The following is a 26349-nucleotide window of genomic DNA, read 5'->3' as shown; positions in this document are numbered from 1 at the left end:
GTCCAGGGCCTTGCAGGGAGCAGCTCTGAAGAAAACTGACCAAACACAGTGAGTGTGTCGAGTGCCAGCTCCTCTGGCAGTATCTACATCAAATGAAATGCGAATATACTTCCTGACCAGCTCTCGGTTTACACATTTATGCTACAAACACACTAGTGTGTACAAAACGGCAGTGCCTCAAGATGACTCATTCCATGTTTGTGTAAGATGGGAAACAACCCAAATGTTGAACAACAGGGGATGGGTCAAATACACTTTCATTTTACCCATACAGCAAGATCTTATGTACCAAAACATGGTAAGGATACAGTCACAATCTAAATATATGTATGTATGTTTAGGTGCAGTATATATATTTGTATAAAACAGATATATTACATACACATATATATGCATTCAGTTATCTTTATCAGCAGGTGATTGGTCCCAGAATCCCCATAGGTACAAAGGCTCAGGGATGCTCAAGCGCCTTATGTAAAACAGCTGAGCATTGGTGTGTAGTCTACATTATTGTCCCAGCTTTCAACCTATCAGCCTAGGGTAGCTAATGGGTTAGAATTCTGGATGTGGTTGTCTTACTACACTGTTTAGGGAGTGATGGCAAGAAAAACATTTGTGTTTGTTCAGCAGAGGTACAGTTTCTTCTCTTTGTTTTTCAAGTATTTTTGAGTCATAGTTGGTTGAATACACAAATGCAGAACTCACAAACGTGGAGGGCCAACTGAATATGTAGCTATATGATACACTGAAATTTTAATATAATATTAAATGTTTTTAATAGATAGTAGATGGTAGATCAATCGATAGACAAGCTAGCACTGTCAAATGATAAATAGTGGATTTCCAGTAGCATGAATGGACTTTAACAATCACCCAAAAGAAGTGAGAATTCTTACATGCAGCCTTGCTGTGGTGGCACATGCCTTTAATCCCAGAGAGGCAGAGGCATGCAGATTTCTGAGTTCAAGGCCAGCTTGGTCTACATAGTTCTTTTTCTCTTTCCTTAAAGATTTATTTATTTTATTTATATGAGTACACTGTAGCTGTCTTCAGACACTTCAGAAGAGGGTGTCAGATCTCATTACAGATGGTTGTGAGCCACCAATTCCCAGGCTGGGAATTGAACTCAGGACCTCTGGAAGAGCAGCCAGTGCTCTTAACCGCTGAGCCATCTCTCCAGTCCCCAGAGGGAGCTCTTACATGTATATTCACTACTATATCCAGAAAAACCTTGATAGAAGACATTGAAAAAAAAAAAAGTAGTAAGGTTGATTACCTCAGAATAGAGTACACCAACTCTATATAGTTTGAAATTTGTGTCATGTAAATATATAACCTATTCAGGCTAACTGAATGCAATTTTAAACAAATGCATTCAAATTAGCTCTAGAAAGTACAAAGGTTCGTGGTACTGAGCGCCTTGAAGGGTACACAAAGGAGGGGGTGGGAATGAGAAGCAGAAGTACAAGATTTGGAGATGCTAACAGATGATCAGTCTGGAAGGCTGCACAATTCTTAATCCCACCACAGGAACAAATGGCACTCCTGACAGAAGCCGGAACTTAAGAACCTGGAGCCTCTCCTACATACCCTACTGGTATGTTAATTTTGGAGTTTGTGTGTGTGCACACTCACAAGCACACACTCATGCTACAGTGCAGAGAGAGAGAGAGAGAGAGGCATCTCTTCCCACTGAGCCATCTTGATGGATTCTTGAATGCCTTATAGGACACGAGGCTGGCCAGGCACCTTAGACATCAGTTCTTGCTTACGGTGCCACCGAACTAATAAGGCTTTTCCTAAAAGCAAAGTCAATGGGAACAGTGTCTCTGGCTCCCCGTTATAACCTGAATCACAATGAAGGATGAACCCACTGAGGTGAGCCAGGTCCCAGAAAGGATAACAAAGACAGAAAGATCCAGGAGATGGCATTAATATGGGGGAACCAATTCCAAGGGTGGGATAGAAAGCAACACAGGACACACACACACACAGAGGGGGGTGGGGAGAGAGAGCTGTCTCTGACAGAAGGGAAGGAAAGCTTAGGAGGTGGTAGAAGAAAGGGCTGGAGAGGGCTGCTGGTGGACTCTAGCTGTATGGTCGTGGGTAGCTGGAACTCGGCTCTCCAAACCTGGGTACCCTCATTTGGAAAATCCAATCTACCTTGGATACTTGCCTTCACCATGTTAAAATGCTTTATACACAACCAAATACCACACTGGCTGGCCCACAAGAGGTTCTTGGTTATAGGCAGCCCTAAATGGCAAACAAACTGTGCGTGACAGAAATATCTCTACAGCAGAAATGCCACAGAGGCAGTGTAACTGCCCTGAAAAGAATGAACACAGTCTAAAGAAACACCCTTTACTTGGTCTCTCAGACTATTAAAACAATGGACCCCAAGAAAATGGAATCCCCACTTCTGCCCCACTCCCACTCCCACCCCCCAGGAATCTCATGCTGGGAGAAGAGAAAGCTTAAAGCTTGGGACAGCCAGAGGGAAAGCTTTTCTCCAGGTAAGTGATTTGCAATTTGTCAACCCACCTGGCAGGAGGGTGGAGCCATAACAATGTGGGGCGGCCTGCACCTGAATAGGAACCACTCAGCCACCCATCATCCTGAGCCTCTATTAAACCTCTATTGCAAGGTCTCACTTGAAGACCTTGAAAACCGACTGGGAGGGTCACCGGGTCCTGTTTGTCCCTCTTCTCAAGGTTGAATAAATCTCCTTTTCTGCTACTAATGTGTCTGTTTAAACAGGCTTATGGCTGAACCTGGCTTGCTGAAGCATACATAGACTGTGACCCAAAGTCTGGTAGCAGTAGGACTCTGAAGGGAGTTTCTGGAAATCAAAGGAAGGTGTGTACAATGCCACCGGCTCAATTTCACTTATCTGGTGCCTTCTCCTTATCAGGTCACAACGTGGACTGAGGCACAGGTCAGTCTTGCTGACAGTGGAGAAAGAAGGACACTTCACCAGGACTCATTAAAGGGATGGCTCTCTTCAGTCCCAGGCAAACGCTCATATGTGCAAACCTCCAGCAGCCAAGGCCAGCCTGATAACTGTTTGGGGTTTTCCACTTCCTGTGTTATGTGTGCAGAACCTCTTAACCGTGACTGTGAAGTCAGTCAGGAGTAGCCTCAAAGGTACAATTGAAAGAAGCCTCCTAAGTCTGCAGTGAAGTCTTAACACCTGTGCAACCATTTCGAAATTCAGTCCAGTGCCTCTGCATTTTCCATAATCATGGACTGCCTTGAATCTCGGGCAAACAAACTCAAAAGGAAAGGAAAAAATGCCTACAGCCCACAGTAAAAGGATAAGCCCAGGGCTATTCCCTTGTCACACTTGGTAAACCCAGTTAACAGAGCCTCCCATGCTTTTGCTCTGAAGAGGAACTAACTTCAGCCTTGTCAGTACAAAACAAGAACTTATATGGATTCTCTTCTCCAGTGCTGAGAGTTGAAACCAGATGCCTGTGCCTGCCAGTCAGGTATTCTACCGTGGTGCAACACCCCAAGTCCTCACACAGACAACATCATCACCACCACCACCACCATCACAGAAATATCCAGGAAAGTATAACAATGGTCCACATCCCTAAATGCTTCGGCGGCCAAAGTATGAGATAAAGGCTGGAGGTGTGGCTCAGCCAGTGAAGTACTTGCCTAACAGGCAAGAAGCCCTGGGTCTGATCCCCAGAACCAAATAAACGAGGTATGGGATCTCAGCACTCAGGAAGTAGAGTCAGGAGGATCAGAAGTTCAAGGCCACCCTCAGCTAAGCAGGGAGTTGAAGGACAGTCTAGGATACACAAGACCCCGCCCCAAACAACAATGATAGTAAGTACCAGAGACCATCAGAGCATGCTCTGTAATTGGTACCCCCATGTTGTGGGGTTGCTCCATGGGCCTGTACTGTAGAGATGCCACCTGAGAGGGGGGAAGAATGCTCCAACAAGCTTTTAAATCGGACCAGACCCAAGCCTTTAGCATAGATGGGGCTTAAGAGGAACCCATGGTATAGAAATTGCCCTAATAGGTTTTATACTCTAACTTTTTTATCACCTACTTGACAAACAAATCCAGTGTAAACAACTAGTATAAACTAGCAGTGAAACAGAAAAGAAACATTGGCTAAAAGTCAATCTAGAATTCAGTTCAAAGCTAAAGAAGCCAGGCTCCAAAAGCCAGAAGCGTAATACAATAAATACAGTAAAGGAAAGACCGGTAGCCCCCACTTTAGAATTTCTCCAGCCTACTTTGTTAGGAGCTTTTTCTCCACTTCGGTAACCCTGGCTTCCAAGGGTAGGTATGAAACGTCTGGGAATAGCCGAGCATGGTTGGTTTAGGTATGGAAGGGAACTGCTGATGGACAGACTTGCTCAAGACACCGTTTGAGCCCAGAAAGAACCCCCAGCCTGCTTGTAAACACAATGTATCCCTGGAATATTCCCGAGGCAAAATACGGAGGTGCCATCGCACGTTTCCAAAGGAAACTGCAGCGTCTGGCTTCCCCCTCCCATCCCGGCCCCCTCCACACACACAAAGCATCCTTGCCTTTGAAACCACAATTTTCATCTCCGAAGAATACAAGGTATATAATTCTCAACTGGAGTAGACACCCACTCCTGGGAGACTGTGCCCAAAGGTTAAATTACAATCTTTACTAACCTCTGACACATCTGAGAGTGTTCTGATAGACCCGCCCACTCTCACTTGCTTCCTTCCAGAGCAGAAGAGATAATTTCAGCCAGCTGTCAGTTCTCTAATCTCACAGTAAACTCACTTACTGTGGAGGGAAACAAAACGATCCAAACTGGGTGCCACAGCTGCTCACAAACAGGTACACCCAGGAAAAACCCTGCCACCACGTGTGCGGCCCTTTATTCAAGGGTTCCTGGCCACGCGCTCCCCTTTTCCAGACGCACGCGCACCAATACACCAGAGCACTAACATATACAGCTGGATACCGAGTTTCCCTCCTGGAACAGTAACCGGTCTTCTGCATCTGACCCATTCGGTTCCTATACCTAGAATCCAAGCCTATTCCAGCCTCCGCACCACACACGTGGGGATGCGCTTCCAGCTGGTATCAGGAGCGAAGCGTGGAGGTGGGGGAGGCCACCGAGTGGAAAGGGGAAAGCTGAGAGTAACACGCTTGGGTCTGGGATTCCTGGGGTATGTCCAATTGGAAAGGGAGCGAAGCGAAGAGCCAAGCTAAAGAAGAGAGGGCTGGGGGAGGGGTCGCTCACCCAGGGTTTTGACAGCGATCTGCCTAGTGAGCGGCGGCGGCAGGTTGATGCACACCAAGTCCACATCCTGGTGCAGGAGCACCTCGTCGATGCGGCTGGTGTAGAAAGGAACGCTCATCTCCTTGGCCAGCTCCTCGGCTTCTTCCTGCGTGCGGCCCCACAGCGCCTTCACCGCGAAGCCCTCATCTTTCAGCAGCGGGATGATGACTCGGGCTGTGAGGCTGGTGCCGAACACGCCCACCCCGGGAAGCATGGCTGCTCAGGTCCGCCCGGTTCTGCTGCTGCCGGGATCTCCAGTCGAACACCGGCGCGCACGCCTCTCCGGCCGGTCCCGCAGTCCCCGGCTCCTGCGACCGACCTCGCTGCGCTGCGCTAGCCGCCGAGCCCCGGGCAAGGCGCCCGAGTGCGGTGGCGTGACAGCGCACCGAACCACAGACCCTGCAGGCTCCGGGAGCCTCAGCGCCGTGACTGCTGCAGTGCCCGCCACTCGGGGCTCGTGTCCTTCCCGGAGACAGCGGCAGGGACTCCGCCAGGACGCACGAGGCCCCGAAGCCCCGTGGAGCCCGGGCTCAGGCAGCGCTCCCGCGGCAACGCCAGCCGGCTCCGTGCGCCCGGCCGAGGCCGCCCCATGGCCGGCTCATCCCGGCAGAATCTCTCTCCCGGATGGCGCTCCTGATTCACCACCCTCTGTGGGCTGCGGATCTTCTTTTTCCCCAAGTCCTTGGTAACGAATGGAACCCAGAGGCCACCCGGAGGCCGACTAAGGATGAGGCTTGTAGTGTACCAGGCGCCGATCCCGAGCAGCAGCACCGCAGCGGCGGATACCACCCGGCGCCAGGCTCCTCATTCTGCTGCCATATTCGTTCGCTCGCAGCGCGCCTTGGGCGGCCTCGGCCCCGCTCGGGCTCGGGCTCCGGCTCCGGGATCCCGCGGGTACGAGGGCGGAGTTGGCGACTTTGACTGTCAGCGGCTGGGGTTCCTGCACCGCCCTTGCAGTAGCGCCGTGCTCCATTGGCCGCCAAGCGTCGCCCCCGCCCTTGTCTCCGCCGCCCAAGGCTCTCGTTGCGCTCAGCGCCCGGCCCCTGGAACCCGCTTTGACTCCTCCCCGGCCCCGCCTGGCTCGCCTGCTGCCCCCGGGTGGCTTCCCTTTCTCTGCGCTCTCCGCCTCCGCGGCCGCCTCCTCCTCGTTGTGCTCCAAGCTCCGCCCAAGCAAGCAAATAAATCTATCAAAGCAGGGTGCGCCCTTAATAGGCTAGAACTGGGTTCTTTGGAAAATATTGGCGGATGCTAAGACCTCGGGGAGGCCGGAGGACCCCACAAAAGTGTGAGCAGCGTGGTTCACAGTCTCCTCTCCCGGGTATTTTTCTGTGCTCGCCACTCCTCTAGGGAAGCTGTGCAGGCACTTAACCCTGAGGTTATTGGAAACTCGTTTCATTGATGAGAAAGTGAGCTCTGAGGAGGTTAAGGGATTTGCTCAAGGTGACACACATGAACAACAGTGCCAGGATCGGAAGGCAGACACCAGCATCTCGGCGCTGAACCCCTAGAGTTCTGACTCGCAAGTGTGCCAGCTCCAATCCCAAACCAACTCCACTCCTGAGGAGGCTCCACTGGTCACCTACTCCATGCTTGTGCCCATGTGGCATAGGCGACCTCACCCAGACTGGGGACTCCGCAGTGGCTGTGGCACGTGTGTCTGGAGTCTGGTCTTCCTTGTTTACTTCTGGCTGCCTGCCACTCCTGGCCACTGCCCTCTGTCAGCTTCAGTTCCCAGGCACAGCGCTTCTCCTGGCCTTCATTACATCTGCAGTCAGAATGCTGGGGCCCCTCAGACCAAGATGTGTGGAAAGCCCTAACTGTGGTGGTGACGGAGTGAGTGTCTGATGTCTCAAGATATCCTCGTCACTTATCACAGGGCCTAACGAGATAGTAGGCACTTGTCTAAATACACAAATGGATGGATATTCACCACCTGTCACATTGTGCCCTCTTCGTACTGGGAGGGAGGAGTCAATGCCAAAGGGCAAGGGGACCTGCTCTTCTAGCTCAGTGTTTCTGGAAAGGTGACGTTACTACTGTCTATTATGTTCATCCCTGGCACTCAGAGGAAGAGACACGTGCCCTGCTTCAACATAAGCGTGGAAAACATGATACATCTGAGTGTTTAAAGCAACTTATAACAACTGGGAGAGAGACAGAGCTCTTGGAGAGAGCTGTACACACACATGTACACACACACACACAGGCTTGTGTGGCAATGGGAGGAGGCAAAGTTGACCTCAAGACGACATTATTAAAAAGGACAAAGTGCTCCGGGATTGGCAACAGCCTGAACAGGGTCAGACAAAGAGCAGACAAGATATGCCTGCTGATGGTTAGCTGAGAAGTGCCAAAGGAAAAGGAGGCGTGCAGCAATCGCTGCCAGGGTGCTGCCTTGGAGCAGAGTGAGAGCCACGGTATGCCACCCCTGGACAGATGCAAGGTGGGTGACTCCTGGCTTGCAGAGTCAGAAACCGGAGCTGACTCTTGGCTCTGCCATTTGCACCCTGTGGGACCCGGGACAAATGTCTTCTCTGTGTCTGTCTGTAAAGGGGGACAATAGCTGACACTAGAGAGGACCATGTGATTTGACAGTCGTGACGTCCTGAGAAGGATGCTCCCTAGAAAGGTTCTATGTAATATATATGCCCTCTATTTTGATATTTATTTTTATTACATACATTCTATTTGAAAATAAATGTTAGGCCATGTATATAACCTGAATGAATTCTGTTATGCTCTTGTATGTTGTTTTGGGCTTGTTTGTTTGTCGATTTGGGTTTTTTCTTTACTATTGTTTATACGTATGGGTGTGGGTATATACCACATGAATGCATATGCCCTTGGAGGTCAGAAGAGGGCATTGACTGGATCTGCTGGAGCAGGAGCTGCAGGTGGTTGTGAACCATTCTATATGAGCATCAGAGATAGAACTCAAGTTCTCTGAAAGGACAGTGAGCACTCTTACCTGCTGAGCCATCTTTCCAGCCACTGTTTGTTGTTGTTTGTTTGTTTTTTTGTTTGGTGTGGTTTATTTGGGTTTTTGTTTTGTTTTCAGATGAGGTCTCATGTAGCTCAGGGTAGAATCCAACACACTATCCAGAGGAGGACGACCTTGATTAAATTCTGATCCTCCTGTCTCCACCTCCCAAGCCTATAACCACAGGTATGTACATATATATATATATATACCTTCTCAGTCCTCTGTAACAATACCATTCCCTGTTATCCACAAAGGAGGGAAGATGGACTTTCCTGCATGTCTTTCAAAGAGAGGCTGCCCTTTGAATGCCCCTCTGGGGCATTCAAGTCCGGGATATCAGTAGCTAGACACTGTCCTTGCCGGTCTGCCTGCTTTCACTCTGAACTCCCTGCTCAGTAGCCAGAGTGAGCTAAGCGATCTTTTGAAAGGTGAGTCATCTCATGTCCTACAACGACAATGGATTTGAGTCACACATATATTCCAAAGTCCTTAGGGAACCTGAACAACCCTACGTAACCTAACTTGACCTCACTCTGATCTTGCATACCTTAGTATTTAACCATTTCCGGCTACAGGCTCTGTATTCCAGCGCGTTGGTCTCCTAGCTCTGCACTGTGCAAGCTGAGTTTGCTCTCGTCTCAAGGCTTTTATATTAGCTGCTCTGCCTCACACACATGTACACGTACGCACACATACACAGACAGACAGACAGAGGCCTGCTGCTCACTTTTCTCTAGCTTGTGCTCATCCTCCTCCCCTTAGGTCAGGCCTTTCTGGCCACCTCCTCTAAAGTACCCTCCTTGTCACAAAAGTCATCCTTTATCGCTGCTTTCCCCCCTATGTCGCCTGTTTATCACCCACTTGCCTAATGGACTGCAGACTCACTGAGACTGGAAGGATGCCTCAGGTCTCCTTCACTTCTGAATGTCCGGTACCTGTGGCCTTTGGAAGCTTACTAGGGTTGGATAAGTCATCAGAGCAGAGCACCATGATTGAATTCTGGAGGCTTCATAGAAGGAGAGAATGCCAGAAGAGTCTGTCTCGTTCCAGTGATGCCTAGTACCACTCTAGAACATTCCTAGCAGACCAGCATCCCCAGACATGGCCCTCACCCTTGGACCAAACCCTGAGCCAAGACAAACCTCTTTTCTTTATGTTTACCCATTATGTGTCATTGTGTTATTAGCAAGAGAAGACTATGATTGGGGATGCGTAACATTTTTAGAACTTAGCCAGGCATATACACAACAGTGATTTGGGCAGTTGGAAATGTCAGACTGCCTCTCCCTCAGATGCTAACTTTAGGAGACCTATTGGTTTGGGACATAAATTGAGACAACCAGGCAGGGGCTGCCAGGGCTCATGTGGGTGTACATGAGGCCTTTGAAGTTGAAGAGGAAAGCTTACAAACACATACAGACTAAAAAGAGAACCGGACCTGGGTTTCAGGTGGCGTACTGGAGTTAGAAGGGAGAATTTTCTAGACTGATGGAGAGTATACTTAAGGTGGAAGGGGAGCCTGTGGAAGTGGCTGAGACGTGACCTGGAATTGCTGAAAGATTTGTATGGTGGGTAGCTTGTGAGGGGCTTGAGACACAACCCTCAGAGAGAAACTCCTGCAGTCACCAGGGACTGAAAGGAAGAAAGGTCTGGCGGTAGATGGACACGCTCTGAGAGTGAAAAGAGGTGAGGTGGCTCCTCACAGGCAGTGGGTGTCATCTGGGTGTGCTCTTGTGTCCTACTGGTTTAGTAGGTCTTGCTTCATCTGTTCCAGCCATAGGATGACTCTGAGTGTGCGTCTGCCCCACGCCCCAGCAATACAACCATTTGAATGGACAGTGTTTGCACATACACAATTTTGGTATTTGTTTTTGTTTTTAAAATTATGTGTGGTATTCTTTACCGTTCTTATGTGGAAAGCCTGGCCTGGGATTCCACCTGATCCAACCTGACATTTAGACATTTTAAAACAGTGCTGACAGGAGCTGGAAAGATGTCTCCAGGGTAAAGAGCATGTACTGATCTGGTAAAACACTTGAGTTTGGTCCCCAGTGACCCTTTCAGGTGGCTCACAATCACCTGTCACTTCAGTCCCAGCGGGTGCAACGCCCTCTTGTGGACTTAAATAGCTCTGTGCACATGCTTATACACACACACACACACACAATTTGCATGTGTGTGCACACATGCACAAAGAAATTTTAAAAATATATTTTTAAAAACAGTGTTGAAGCTGGGCGGTGGTGGCGCACGCCTTTAATCCCAGCACTTGGGAGGCAGAGGCAGGTGGATTTCTGAAGTTCGAGGCCAGCCTGGTCTACAAAGTGAGTTTCAGGACAGCCAAGGCTATACAGAAAAACCCTGTCTCGGAAAAAAAACAAAAACAAAACAGTGTTGAAAACAAGCCTAAGATTATCTTTCCCCTTCTTGCTATAATCTGGATGTTGAATGTCCTCCCAAGGTCCCATGTGCTCAAGGCTTGATCCCCACAGTGCATGGGGAAGTATTGGAGTCTTTGGGAGTTTGGAGCTGGTGAGAGGTTCTTAAGTTAAGTCATGCCCTTATAGGAGATGATAATGGTTGATTTTGTGTGTTAACTTGACACACACTAGAGACATCAGAAAAGAAGGAGCCTCGGTTGAAGAAATGCCTCCATGAGATCCACCTGCAAGATGTTTTCTCAATTAGTGGCCAAGGGGGGAGGACCCAGTCCATGATAAATGGTGTTATCCCTGGGTTCTATAAGAAAGCAGGCTGAGTAAGCCATGAGAAGCAAGTCAGTAAGCAACACTCTCCAATGGCCTCCTGCCTCCAGATTCCATCCCTTCTTGAATTCCTGTCCTGACTTCCTCTAGTGATGAACTCCAGATCTGGAAATGTAAGTTGAATAAACCCTTTCCTCCCCAACTTGATTTTTGGTTATCATGTTTTGTCACAGCAATAGAAACCCTAACCAAGACAGGGACTGGGTAACCCTGGCTTTTCTCTCCCTTTCTTTTTGTTTTTTGGTCATGAGATGACCATTCTTATGCTGTGCCATTTTCACCTGATATTCCACCAAAGCAACAGGGCTACTTGACCAAATCAACCAGGCAAAAACAAAACAACAACAACAACAGCAACAAATCCTTGATTAACACACACAGCCTGTATCCATGATTGAGCTACCAATCTCTGCTACTTTGGGTGAAGAATTTAGCCTCATTTGAGAGTAATTTTAAATACTATGGGGCTAAAAGGTAGTTGTGCTTCTCACACAAGTAGGAGGTCTAGAGATGGGATTAAAACTGGCTGCAGCAGTATATGTCCATAACCTCAGGGCTAGGAAGGAGTAGGCTAGCCCTAGCCCAACTGGTAAACTAACCCTGTCTCAAAAAGTAAGGTAGAGGGCCTGCAGAGATGGCTCAGTAATTAAGAGCACTGGCTGCTCTTCCTGAGAGTCTGAGTTCAATTTCCATAAACCTCATGGCAGCTTACGACCACCTATGATGAGAGCCGATCTCTTATGGTGTCCAGACATCCATGCAGCAAAGCACCCATCCATATACATAAAATAATACATAAATAAATCTTTAAAAGTAGAATAGAGAATGACTGTAGAAGACACTCAGTGTTCAGTTCTGGCCTCCACATGTATGTGTATACACATACATGCACATCCTATATGCATCCATACAAAACATGTACCCACATGCACACAAAAATAATTGTCACATGACTCTAAAATGTAGGCCTTTTTATCATTTTAAAAATAAAAATGGAGAAGCTGGAGAGACGGCTCAGAGGCTAAGAGCACTTGCTGTTCTTCCAGAAGACCTGAGTGCAGTTCCTAGCACACACATCCATCAGCTTATGACCTTCAGTTCTGAAGGATCTATACATACTCCCAGCCTGTGCAGGCACATGCTAATAGCCATACACATAAAAGCTGAATCTAAAAGAAATAAAAATAGGAAAAAAGAAAGAAAAAAATAAATTTCATGCTTCTAGAAGGATGCTGGCTTGGGATTTCTTCTCATATTAAAATAGGTCAGTAATAATTTAACTGTTCAATTATTATATATGATACATTGTTTAAAAGCAATAACCTTATAAATAATATCTGCCTTGTGATGTGCTTTCGGCTCTTTGGAACTCAAGCTGTGGGTGGGAATGCTAGAATGCTAGAAGTGGTACCACAGGTCTACTGAGCACTTTGCAAATTCGGTCCTGAGGCTGAGTGCTAAACTGTCTTCCAGTAGTTGGGTTTTTGAAAGTACCCGCTCATCTTTAACTTTCAACTCTTTAATTTTTCCTCTCCAATATGGCTGCCACTTAACAAGTTCTGGCGCCCTATGTGGGACACTAAGTTCGTCGGGCAGAACATGTGACTCTTCCTGGCTCCTTCAGGCAGACACAGCTCTCTCCACCATTCCACCTAAGAAACTGATTTTGAGATTTGAGTAACTTGGGGCTGGCAATGCAGTTGCCAGCTTGCCTAACATGCAGGAAGTCTTGGATTCAGTTCCCAGTGCTGACTAAAGGCAGGAAAGGTAGCGACACACACACCTGTGATCCCCTGTCCCTTAGCAGGAAGACCAGGAGTTCAAGTTCATCCTCATTCTTGGCTATGTAGTGAGTTGAAGGCTTACTTGGATTACATGAGAACACACATACCACACATACACATATACTCAAACCAATATATACAAATACACACACTCATACAAATACACACACACACACACACACACACACACACACACACAATTAGACTTTAGTCTCTTGATTCCATAGTCAGGAAGTATGCAGCCCATGACTACACCAGACACTAAGCCCCTACTGTGAACCTCCTCACCCTAGTTCCACACCTGGCATTCCATTCCCAAGAGAAGGGAATCACACTTAATTCTCCTGAAGAGGGTCACACGAACAGCTATCTAAGTCAGGAAAAGATCTCTCCTGCTGCTGTTCTTTTTGGACAGGAGCTTGGGGCCATCTGGTCTACCCTGGACTTCTCATAGGATAGCCCTTCATGCTTTTGCTTCTCTGATTCACAGGAAATCTGAGAGCTTTATAAAGCATTGGGTAGTCACTAACAGGTTTAAAACCTTTCTATCCCTGTTGCAATCCATTTAAATTCCTCAACGATGGCTAAGGCTCTGTGTGCTACTCCACCACTCTGACCAATACAGAGTGCTTTTGACCCAATGTCCCTTTTGTTCCTGTCACTCTTGTACCGCCTTGGTCCCTGAGGCTCACCTGATTCCTTTCTACCACAGGGTATTTGTACTTTCCGTTCCTGACTCTAGGAATATTCTTGCTTCTATCCTTTGTCTTCAGAGCTGGTTCACTGTTGGCCACAGGACTTAGCTCAGTATACACACACACACACTCTGCAGGTAGTAGACCATTGTAGTTTGAATGTGAAATGTCCCTCACAGGCTCCAATGTTTGAACATCTTGTGGCCAGCAGGTGACCCAGTCTTGGAAGGTTGCAGAACATTTTAGAGCTGGAGACTTTCTAGAGGAAATAGGGCCTTCAGGTTTCTTAGCATGGTTCTACTTTCTGTCTGTTCTCTGCTTGCTCGCTTGCTTGCTTGCTTGCTTGCTTGCTTGCTTGCTTGCTTGCTTGCTGCTTTGCTTCCTTGATTGATTGATTACCTGATTGCTTGCTTGGTTGCTTGATTGACTGATTGCCTGATTGCTTGCTTGCTTGCTTGATTGATTGATTTTTTTCAGGTTGAAAGCTAGTACACTCAGAAACATGAATCAAAATCAAGACCTCACCTGGGGATCTTCAGGACTAAGCAGGCGCCCCAACACCTGCCTCCTGTATAGACAGAGGAATGTCCTGGGGCAATCAATCAGTCCTTTTGTGATGCCACCTTTTATTGGTTCACTGCTGTCTTTACAAGGACCAAAGGGCTCCTAGAAATAACCTTGGGGTAAATAGGGCTGGGCAATATCAGGAAACAACAAGGTATCCAAGGAGCCATGAAATCTGTAAGAGGCCTTGATCCCAGACCTGAATTCTGAGGTAGAGCTCTCAGCTGCCCCCTCCAGAACTAGCCTTCGGATGCAGGTATGCTGGGAGCATCATCTGGGGTAGGGGATGCAGCTGTGGATGCAGACTGCATCTTTGGTGGGAGCTTGAACTGCAGATGGATCTATGAAGTGGGAGAGGGTACTAGAGCTTATTGCTGGAGCTGAGTCTGTTGTGTCTTCAAAGGCTACAAATTGAATTAGGTCTGTGGCTTTTTGTTGTTGTTGTTGTTGATGGAAATGTTACTGCAGTCCGGGCTTGGCTAGCCAGCATTCTACCTAGAACTTCCCTAAACTTGATCAAGACTGCAGAGGAGCTGGGAAGACATCAGAGGAGCTGGTTTGAGGAAGGGAGCCAACATCTGGTAGGCCAGAGCACACAGGATCACCAGAGGCAGGAGCATTAACAGGGACATGATCACTTGTGGTAGTTTGAATTGAAATGTGTCCCTATAAGCTCAGGCTCTGGCACTATTGGGGAGTGTGCTCTTGTTGGAGGAGGTGTGTCTCTAGGGGTAGGTTTTGAGGTTCAGAAGCCTGGCTAGTATGACAGTCTCTAACCCTAACGTAACCCTCATTCTAACATATGACAGTCTCTTCCTGCTGCCTGTGGATTCAAATGTAGAACTATCAGCTACTTCTTTAACATCATGTCTGCCTGCATGCCACCATGCTTCCCTTCATGATGATAATGAACTGAAACTCTGAACTGTAAGCCAGCCCTAAATGTTTGTTTGTTTGTTTGTTTGTTTGTTTTTTATGAGAGTTGTCATGGATACTGGGCAGTGTTGGCATACTCTTTTAATTCTAGAACCCAAGAGGCAGAGGCAGGCAGATCTCTGAGTTCAAGGCTAGCCTGGTGTACAAGCGAGATCTAGGACAGCAAAGACTACACAGAGAAACCCTGTCTTGGAAAAAAAAATAAAGAAGAGAGTTGCTATGGTCATGATGTTTCTTCACAACTCTAAAACCCTAATAGAGATGCGTGTGCTGGTCTAGTGAGCGTGGGTTCACCCACCCACTTCGCAGGAGTTTCTAGATGCTCTTGGGGATGCTCTTGAGGGCATCTAGCCCACCTGTTCTTCAAACACACTGGGATCTGGTACTCCTTCAAGTGAATCCTTTGTGCCAGCCCCACACATTGCTCGAAAGTCAGATACATGCTCCAAAAATATGACCCCAACCTACACCTTGTTCCTTGATGTATTTGGTGAGCTCCTTGCTTGGAGTCTTGGGGGGATTTGTGGCCCTGGAGGGACTCGGAGACCCAGAACTGGGAGACATGATGCATTTGAGGGATATGAGTAAAACTGGAAGCCTGAGTTCACTGGGGGGCCGGGAGGCTTCTGTAGCCCTGCAGGTAATGGGGGGCCTGGATGCATTTGTAGGCCTGCAGGTATTAGGGGGGCCTGGAGGCATCTATAGACCTGCAGGTATTGGGGGGCCTGGAGGCATTTGGAGACTTGGGGGCAGTGGAGGTCCAGAGAGCAAATGTGTATTTGGAAACATTAGGGGGGCTTCCTGCATTAGAAATTCTGGGAAATCTGTAGACTCCTACATCTCTCTCTTCTGGGATTTGAGGATCCTGCCACAGGACCTGGGCTTAAATCACCCTCCTTGCCATCCATCCCCTCTGTTGCTCTCCCACCCCGCAGCCCCTGCCACCTGCTTTCTGCTTTCTGTGAACACAGTGTGACCAGCCTTCTCCTCTGTGATGACCCTAAACTGTAGTAAGAAGCAAGTCCGCCTAGTTCCTAGTCCTTTCTGACCCCCAACAGGTGCTCTCCAGCCGCAGCCCGTTTAGTTCCATGTGCAGCACCCGCCCCGGTCTTTGGTTCGATGCATTGATGATGCGCTGCCTAGATAGAATGTAAGCACCTTCCAGCAAGAACTCGAACTCACTGACAGCTAGATCCCAGAGCCTCAGGCAGTCCTTCCTGCCTTGCTGTTGAATAAAGAAATTGGCCATAGAGGCACAAAGGCCGACTTATGGGAGTTAGTTCTCTCCTTTCACCGTGTAGATCTCAAGTATTGAACTCAGGACATCAGTCTTGGCAGCAAGCCCCTTCACATACAATGCCATCTTGCTGGCCCTCTTTCTTTCTTTTCATTTAAAATGGTTTTTTGGGCTCTTGCCGCGTGCTGGTGTTGGAGGACCCTCCCCGCTGCAGGTATCTGAGATGACCTCACACTTGAAACAAGAATGACAGATTTAACAACAGCATGAATCAAGAAAAGTTAGCCAAACTTCAAGCTCAGGTCCGGATAGGGGGCAAGGGTACAGCTCGCAGGAAGAAGAAGGTGGTACATAGGACAGCTACTGCTGATGACAAAAAGCTTCAGAGTTCCCTAAAGAAACTGGCTGTGAACAATATAGCTGGTATTGAAGAGGTGAACATGATTAAAGACGATGGTACAGTTATTCATTTCAACAATCCCAAAGTCCAAGCTTCCCTCTCCGCTAACACCTTTGCAATTACTGGTCATGCAGAAGCCAAACCAATCACAGAAATGCTTCCTGGAATATTAAGTCAGCTTGGTGCTGACAGCTTAACGAGCCTTAGAAAGTTAGCTGAACAGTTCCCACGGCAAGTATTGGATAGTAAAGCGCCCAAGCCAGAAGACATCGATGAAGAGGATGATGATGTTCCAGATCTTGTAGAAAATTTTGATGAAGCATCGAAAAATGAAGCTAACTAAAATCCTCTGGGTTTTGGAAGCTGGCATGGACTAGATTTAACAATCAGCTCTGTTGTTCCAAAGTTTTACAGACATGGAGAACACACCTGTTATTAGTTCAGTAATATAAATATTTTGTATATTAATGATGCTGTCTGCTCAGCAGTTCTCGGTCATTTGATTTTGCATTTTGCACTTCTTCCCAGGATCTATCTTCCCAGGATCTGTTCTTTTGGTCAAAATATGAAATATTGGTACAGTTTGAGGGTGGCTTTTGGTTTTTTTGGGGGTGGAACTTTTGGTGTGTATGAATATGTATGTGTGTGGGTATGTGTGTACACAGTGGACAGCAGATTGGATAACAGTTATATCTATCCTATTCCTTCCCCCAATAGAAATAAAGCAAATCTTTACATTTGTTACTTTTTTTTTCCTAACAAATACTGCACATAATTGATGAAAAGTGAGTACCTCTGATTGCAGAGCTGAGGGGAGTCCTTCTGTTAGAAGCTTGGTGTTAATTTGTTGAATTAACTTTAATATTTTTATACATTTCTCTGGATTGAAAATGTCCTGAGCTATTTTGCCACCAGATTGCTGCCAGAGTCACAAGATGGGCCCCTTTGGTGTGGCTACCTTAGACTCATTAATCAGACCCATACAATGTCCTTTTTTAGTTTTCTTCCTGGTGCCCTGCCTCCCCACATACTGGTCTTTAAATGAACTGGTCAGCCTTTGATATTACTCTTCTCTTCTGCCTAGCTTGAGACAGAAGTTCTCCATATAGAATTGAGAGAGTGCCTAATTCCTCTTTTTGTTCCTCACCTCGAGGAACAATGCCATCAATGTTTTATTTCTTTCACATTTATAGTTGGTAGAGTTCAAACTGGAATAGCTAGCATGTGCTTGCTAAATAACTTTATACTCGGCTTATCCTGTTTCCTAGGTGTTCTTGGTAGCAGGTGCAGGGTGCCTCTCTTTCAGCAAAGGTGAACCTGGGAATGTCCTTTTGAATGAAAAGAACATGTAGGCCATATTATCTCCTAGCATAAATAGGCATTCTCTGAAATGGTACTGGCTGCAGGAGAGTTTCTTCAGGCAGTTTCCTATTCTTGGCCTTGACCTTACCTCTGAGTAGATCTAATTGATTGTAGCTGCTCTTAACCCCCTCCTGCATGCTTAGGATAGTGCTTCGGGGGAACAGTGGTAAACACAGTATTTAATTGCTTACCTTCTTTCTGAGAACTTGGAGGTAAGTTATATTCATTCACTCAGGTTTTCTTCTTGCTGTTCTGATAAAAGCTTGTGTTTTGACATATCAGCATTTATTATAGCCAATATTTTAGGATAAGATTTAAAGAATCTGTTGTTTTCTGGCCCATCACCAAACTAACTGCAGCTTAACCTTGCATCATGCCAACTTTTGTTTCAAGCTAGATATCTTTCCTTGATATTTAAGATGCAAGACCAACAGCATATTGAGAGATTTACAGACATGAAGGCAAATCTCCTGTGTTCTTTTTCATCCAAACATTTTCAATTTATTTTATAAATTTGTTGATTTTTTTCTTGTTATGTTTTATATATATGGACGTAACAAATAACAGTAATAAAATAACAGTACAAAAGAAAAAAAATAAAATGGTTTTTTGTTGTTGTTAGTAAACAAAAAACAATGGGTTTTATCATGACATTTCTCTGCATAGATGTTATCCTTCCTCTCTGGTGGTCCGCATGCTCCCAGTCCCCTCCCCCGCTCTCTGGGTCTCTTCTCTCCAGATAATCTACCTTTTAATCTCATGTCACATATGTACAGTCATGTTGCATATGTGTTGCAATTCTAGGCTATGTGTGTGAGAGAGAACATGATAGTTGTCTTTTTGGGTCTGGCTTCTTTTACCAAACATGATAAGCTCCAGTCCCATTCATTTCTATGTAAATTTCATTCTTTATGGATGAATGAAACTCAAAGAATGAATGAATGTAAAAGTGCTACCCACACAAGCCTGATGGCCTGAGTAGGATCCCAGGAAGCCATGATGGAGAGAGAGGATTGACTCCTGAGAGCTGTCCTCTGACATACACAGCGGCACAACAGCACGCACACAAATACACACACACACACACAAATACACCAATTAACTAGATTTACAAAAAAGCATTCCACTGTACATTTTATCCCCTTGTTTTCTTTATTTTTAAAGGTACAGGTTACCGTGGTGACACATGCTCTCTGTTGTGTAGGCCGCCCAACTATACACCTGTGGGTTTATGAAGAAATCGAATAAACAGAAGAGCAGCGCCCAACTGTCTGCACCTCTGTTTCTCCTTTGGTCTTCCAGTCACAGTGAAGAGAAAGCATTTGGATGTGTAAGTGGCCTCCTGGTCCTTGGCCCCTGGGCTAGAAGCCTTTACCTCAGGTCCTACCTCAGGCTCTGTCTATGGATGCATCACAGGAAGGAGTCTCTGGGTGTTCTTCTGTGTCCTGCTTGTCACAGGACACTTCTGGGTGTCACTCTCTAGCTCAAGAGTGGAGTCACATTGGGCTCTGGGAGGGTGAGAATGAGTTTAAGGTAAATCAGGAGCCCATCTTTAGAATCAGATACATCCAGGGTGGCCTGGGAGGGAGGCCTCAGAGCTGGGCTGATGCTGAGCCCTGTTTGTTCTTTTTTTTTTTTTCCATACTGTACATACATACATACTCACCAGAAAAATTTAAACCAGGCATGTGAGCAATAACTAATAAAAACAATAATAATCATTATAATATGCTGTAATACAAATTTCTTAAAATTTATGAACTGAGCCATGTGTGGTGACACACACCTTTAATCCCAGCACTCTGGAGGCAGAAGCAGTCAGGTCTCTGTGAGTTGGAGGCTAGCCTGGTCTACAAAGTGAGTTTTAGGACAGCCAGGACTATACCCAGAAACCCTGTCTTGAAAAAACCAAACACCAACAAAACAAAACAACAACAAAACCCAGCTTATGAACTATTTGTTTCTGGGATTTCCCATTCAGTATTTTCAGACAGAGTTGGAGCCTGGCTAAGCGGAACCATAGGAAGAGGACCCTGGATAAGGGGAAGGCCCTGTGAGGGCACAGGAGTATCTGGGGAACTGCTGTGAATGAATTCACAACTTTTCATACTGAGGTGCGAAAGTCCTCAGCACGCGTGGCGCGTCCCCGTGCGTGATTTCTCTGCATTAATGCTGCTCTGTTACCCTTTTCCTGCCTCTGTCTGCTGGGGAGGGGTCAGCATAATTGCTGTGTAAGTAAACGGGAAGCAAGTGTGGTGTGCTGTCTGTGCAGCTCAGCAAGCATGAGCAAAAGTTGCTTAGGAGGGACACAAGCTAATATGTGTACATACATATACATGCATATGCTTAAACAGAGAGAAATCTAGGTAGATATATAGGTGATGGGTAGATGATATACGATAGATTAGTAGATAGAGATAGATAGATGATATAGATAATAGATAGATGATAAATAGCAGATAGATAAATAGGTAGATTTTAGACAGACAGTCAGAGGCAGGCTTTCACTCTATAGCCTTTGACTGGCCTGCTCCACTGCCAAGGCTGGCTTCAAATTCACAAAGCTCCACCTGTCTTTGCCTCCCAGTGCTGGAATCGAGGCACATACCACCTGATGTTGCCTTGCGGTTGAAGTTTAAAGAGCATCCCATCACATCGTACCTCACACTTGTATAATTACTGTGTGACAAAAAATTTAAAACATAAGAAACAAATTAAGAGGCTATAGACATGGCACAGAGACAACAGGTTCTGTGGTGTTCCTTACGGCTCCTTCCATCCAGCAAATAGATCATTGCAGTGCAGCACCAAAGGCCAAAGTACACTGGGCATAATGGTGCTTCCCTATAATCCCAGGGCTCAGGAAGCAGAGGCAGGAAGAGCATGAGTTCAAAACCAGCCTGATGAAACAAAAACTGAGACCCTGACTCAAAATTTAAACAGAAAGGAAGAGAGAGAAAGAGAGACAGAGACAGAGAGACAGAGAGAGAATTGCAACTTTAATCTGAAGATCTTCATTGAGGAGGCTGGAGACATGGCTCATCAGCTATGAGTGTGCACTGCTCTTGCAGAGGACCCTAGTTCAGTTCCCAGCACCCATGCTGAAAGGCTCATTGCAGGCCTGAAATTTTAGCTCCAAGGGACGCCTTCCTCTGACCTTGCAAGGTGCCTGCACTCACGTGCACACACAAAAACAGGCGCACACACATACACATAATCTTAAAATAAAATTAAATATTCTTTAAAAGACCTTAATTGATTTGTGTTTGTGATTCTGTGTTCAGGCAATACCTCTTACCCCATAAGGTAGAATTTGCTCCATGAAGACAGGCAGAGACAAAAAAGGGTAGAAAAGAGAGGAAAAGACACAAAGGCAGCAGACACTTGAAAGCTCTTTTCCTTGTAGCCTTAAAGCAGAAAACCTCTTCGTGCTGACGCATCTCAGAAGGACATATAGACACCCTAGCGTAGGCTTGTGTGGAGAGAGCTTCAAGGTGTTGAGTTAATGTGTTGAGCCCAGGCAGAAGCTTAGGCCAAACCAATCACTCCTGTCAGTTTCCTGTGAGGATGGTGCTTGAGGCACACCGAGTAAAGGAAGCTACTTCTCTGAGTGCCTGTCTGTCCGTTTCATAGCCTTAGATGTCCCTCACTCAGATGGAAAGTCCGTGTCCCCAGGACTAGTCCTCTAGTCTGTCCAGACCGATTACCCTTCAGGGTCTAACACTGCAGGCCTTTTTTTTTTTTTTTCCCCTCTCCTGATAAAGCCAGGCTCCTAAAAGCTGCTCTTTCTCTCTCACCAAACAACAATACTGTTTGTTACAAAACCATGAATTTTAGAAAGGATATTCCCAAAGCAAATAAAAAAGGTACCTTTGGGGACTAGGAGTTAGACAAATTCCCTGGCAAGCAGGCAGGTAGGGAGAGAGGCCATGACTCAGTAATAAAGATAACGAACTTCCAAGATGGCTGGCTTCTTCCTCCCCCTCCTGACCTGAGACAAAAGCCAGTGGCTTAAAACAAAGGCTTGAAGGTTCTTTCTCCCATCCAAAGCTTCCCTGCGAATGTATTGCCTCATCAAAGCCCCAAGGCCAGAGCGGGACTTGTTACATAGCTGTGGGCTGTTCAGCCATCCTGTCTCTCTTCAAACTGATCAACCCTAAATTAGGACAGGAAACCTTCAGAGACTTTAAAAACCCTGGACCTCGGTCAAGCTGAGACTGGATTTTTGGCTTCCTAAGATCCTGCTCCGCTTTGCAAAAGGGTCTTTATCTCTGTGTATCTGAAGTGTGCGTGCGTGCCGTGCGTGCCGTGCCGTGCGTGCCGTGCGTGCCGTGCGTGCCGTGCGTGTATTCCGACTTTCTTCGTTTGCTGGTTCTGTCTGCTCCTGCTTGCTGAGTTTAAGATTTTTCTGCTGTTACCTGCCCAGCTCACGATTTTTCCTACCTTTTAATTTTTTTTTTTTAACAGAGAAAATGAACATGATCAAGACCCCTGGACATTCTAAGTGTGCTTGCTGGCCATTGAACCTAGGGTCTTGCACCTGCTCAGCACACGCTTAACCATAGGCTACAATCCCAACCTTGGAGAATACCCAACCCAGAACACACACCCCGTCATTTATCGGACCGCAAAGGAAATCAAGACATTCCAGAGGAATGATGTCATTGATCTGTGTTCTTTCACCACAATACACTGGAAATAGAAACCAGAAATAGAAATGCATTCTTCTATCCCATAACTCTGACAACTAAAAATAGCCCCTAAATAGTCTCTATACTCAAAAGAGAACTATGAGGAAAAAGAAATACTTAGAATGGAATGCAATGAAATCACGCATTACAAAAATATACATGGGTCAGCTAAAAATTGTACCCAATGAGAAATGTAGATCTTAAGAACATTCTGTAGACACAAAAATACATTTTAAACTTAATGAGTTAAACATTGATATAACTCAGAAGGAGAAAATTACACACACACACACACAATTTAGGTGAATAGAGAAATAAGCATAAACACTAAAATAATAAAATAAAACCCAAGGATATAAAAATTATCAACAATAGTAAAATATTGTTATTAATTAAGGGACTAGTGAGGTGGCTCAGTGGGTAGAAGTGATTGGTGGTCAATCTGGGCCAACTGAATTGGTCCTCTGAATTTACATAAATACAGGAGAGAATGGACCCCCAAAAGTTGTCCTTTGACCTATACACACATACACACACTCAGTGATATGCACCTAACACATACTTACACAATAATAATACACAAAATTAAATTTAAAATAAAATAAATTGCCATTAGGTAAAATAGACAAATCTCTGAAGAAAGGCAAAATAAAAAAACATCAGGATTGAAATATGGTAAAGTCTATTATATAGTTTCAAAACTTTAATTAAATAGACTTTATAGAACTATATAAATTATATTGACCCCAGGAAGAAGAATCAGAAAGTTTGTATGTGACAGTGATTATTAAAATAATCTGATGGCCAGTCAAATGTCTTCAAGAAAGGAAAAAAAGTTTTATATATATTTACCCCAAGACAGGGTTTCTCTGTGTAACCCTGGCTATCTCAGAACTCGCTCTAGAGGCCAAGCTGGCCTTGAACTCAGAGATTTGCTGCATGTGGCTGACAACTACCTGTGACTCAGTTCCAAGGGTTATAACCACCTCTTTTGGCCTCCATAGGCACCAGGCATACATATAGCATAAAAAATCTTCAGAAAAAAAATAATATATGGGGATGGAGAGATGGTTCAGTGGTTAGGAGCACTGACTGCTCTTCCAGAAGTCCTGAGTTCAATTCCCAGCAACCACATGGTGGCTTACAACCATCTGCAATGGGATCTGATGCCCTCTTCTGGCATGTCTGAAGACAGCTACAGTGTACTCATATGCATAAAATAAACTAAATTTAAAAAAAAAAAACCACACACACACACACATACAAGTCTAAACTAGAAAACTTAACTTGATATTTGAAACCAACCAAAATAACTCTGTAGCTCCTGGTGAAAATGCAAACACATTTGATTAAAATCAGGATACACACACTCCCTCCTGCTACCTGTTAGCTCCTGGGTTCCACACAGGTCAGGACACACAGGTCCTGACCCCAAATTCCAGCTTCTGGAGACAAAGAAGAAAGGGGATAGATTGAGTAGAGATCTTGCAGGTGAGAACTTTATAGTAAGGGACTCCTGAAGGCTATCGACAGTGTGGGGCACTGAAGAGAGAGACTCCTTTCCCACCAAACAAAGCAAGATGTCCATTCTTAAAGGCTTCCAAGGGTAAAGTGGGTAGAAGGCTTAGCTGATTGGTGGCCTACTCTATTGTACTTGCAGTCACCTTACCTCTGATTCCCCAGGGGCAGGGGAACACATAATAAATAAATAAATCTTTAAAAAAAAAAAAAAGGAATGTCAGTTGTGTCCATGAGGAAGGGTGGGCGTGAAAGGCAGAGCAGGTAGGGGTGGGGGTCACCACTTTCTACCAGGGTGGATTTTAAGTGTCACTAGTCTTTGGTTATCATCCTTCCCTTTGAAATGTGGGATGGGATTCCTGCCCACTGAGTGTGGCTAGACTTAGTGACTCACTAAGGAGTAGAAAGATGTGTGTGACTTTGGAAGCTATGTCATAAAAGGAACTGCAGCTTCCTGCTTGCTTTCACCCATACACTCATCTTGAATCAGGGAAGCCAGCTACCCAAGTTGTGGGGACCCGGGGCAGCCTGGTGGAGGGCTACTGGGGGCAAAATAGAGGGGCTTCTAGCCAACTGCCTTGTGTGCACCTTCTTTGAAATACATTTCCTATAGACCTCAGATGTGTCTCAGTCCTCTTAAGCTGTTTTAAAGATGCCACAGCCCCAATGGCTGAACAGCACACACTTCTCAGAGCTCCAGAAGTGGAAGGTCTGGGATTGAAGTGCTGCTGGATCCCATGTCTGATGAGGACCTGTTTTCTCATGTGGCCTGGGGGGAAGTGATCTCTTCCTGTCTTTCTGAGGGCTTTAAACCTATCACATGGCTCATTCCCATGATGCCATCTGCATCTAAATACTTCCCAAAGGTCTTACTTCCAAACACCACCATGCTTCAAATTAGATCTTCAACCCCCCCACTCCAGGGGTGGGGTTGTGTGTGGGAGGATTCGATCTGTAGAGGATAATTGACATATCATGAACAACTTTTACCTGTGGGAGAGAAGCTAGACTGACTCCAGATTCTTGACCCCAAGAACCTACGGGGTAGTAAACGTGGCTCTAAGCTATTAAATGTTGGAAGCCATGTTTTGTGCAGCAGTGGGTAACTGAAATATTCTAGTAGCAGGAGCATTTGTGAACCCCAAGAGACCAATCAGGAATCCATCTGATGACGAGGGTCTTTATTCACAAGCTCGGATTTAAGCTTAACTCACCACCAATCCACAGGATGGTTCTGGTGGAGAAAAACCCCATGAACACTCATTGGGACAGGTTTCATAGAAAATGGCAAGGGATGGGGTGAGTGTTTCTAGCCCGGTAAGCATCTAATTGGGGTGGTACTGTGGCCTTTAGTATAATTAGCTGGTGCTGGGAGACAAACCATAAACTTAACTTCTGCTTTTCTCCTGATTGGTTGTTGTTAGGCAGGGGTGGGCTTATAACCTGGGGGTGAAGATTTGTTGGAGAAAACTGGTGCTAGATGCAGATATTTTTGGGGGGTAACCTGGAAACTGGTGCTAGACACTGGATTTGGGGGCTTGAGGGGGTGTAACCTGGAAACTGGTAATAGGAACTGGCCTGTTAGTTCAAACTTGGATCAGGTTCTCTAAGATGGATTCTCAGTCCAAAAAGATTTGGTCTCGCAATACGACTTCATACCTCTATAAAGAACTTCAGACTTTTTTAAAAGATAAAATGAGCAAACTTGAGAAATGCTTTAAACCTGAGACATGCATATTTTTGTAGAGGAATTTTAATCCAGCAACGTGGTTGCTAGACTACAGACATGCCCTTAGTACACACCTTTAACTCCCTAACAATGTAGGTTAATGTTATTTTATAGAAGGAAGCAGCCATATTGGATAATGATGTCTAATTGAGGAACAGACAAAGTGATGAATCAGGGAAAGATTTGACAGAATGAATCAGAGATAGGATATGCCCAACTTTCAGGAGAACAGGACAGGAAAGAGAATCTATTTAAGAGCAGCTCAGGGAGAGAGAGTGGGGGCAGTTCTGTCCAGTCAGTTGGGAGTTGGTGTAGTGAGGGCATTGCAGTGGAGTTGATTTCAACCGTTCTTGCAGTTCAGCGCAGGTCAGCAGAGGCAGTTGAAGCCAGAGGA

At 45.9% G+C, this 26349-nt stretch overlaps 2 protein-coding genes across 2 annotated transcripts in view; one reads left to right on the top strand and one right to left on the bottom strand.

Annotated features, from left to right (window-relative positions):
* Positions 1 to 6294, bottom strand: part of Gfod1 (Gfo/Idh/MocA-like oxidoreductase domain containing 1) — a 96402-nt gene extending 90108 nt beyond the window's left edge. The window contains exon 1 of the mRNA XM_021180943.3: positions 5253 to 6294. Within this exon, the coding sequence (XP_021036602.1) occupies positions 5253 to 5505 (253 nt within the window). The 5' untranslated portion in view covers positions 5506 to 6294. The remainder of the gene's footprint in view (positions 1 to 5252) is intronic.
* Positions 6295 to 16432: 10138 nt separating this feature from the next.
* LOC110308160 (transcription factor BTF3 homolog 4) lies at positions 16433 to 17477 on the top strand. The gene is made up of 2 exons (XM_021180541.2): positions 16433 to 16469; positions 16509 to 17477. The coding sequence occupies exon 2, from the start codon at positions 16522 to 16524 to the stop codon at positions 16996 to 16998; it is 477 nt and encodes a 158-aa protein (XP_021036200.1). The 5' UTR covers positions 16433 to 16469; positions 16509 to 16521; the 3' UTR covers positions 16999 to 17477.
* The last annotated feature ends 8872 nt before the right edge of the window (positions 17478 to 26349 follow it).

The sequence above is a fragment of the Mus caroli genome, unplaced genomic scaffold (assembly GCF_978045245.1).
Source record: "Mus caroli unplaced genomic scaffold, Mus_caroli_1 scaffold_15, whole genome shotgun sequence".
NCBI classification, from domain to species: domain Eukaryota; kingdom Metazoa; phylum Chordata; class Mammalia; order Rodentia; family Muridae; genus Mus; species Mus caroli.
Note: the sequence above shows the minus strand (reverse complement) of the source record. Positions and strands in the feature narration are given on the sequence as shown.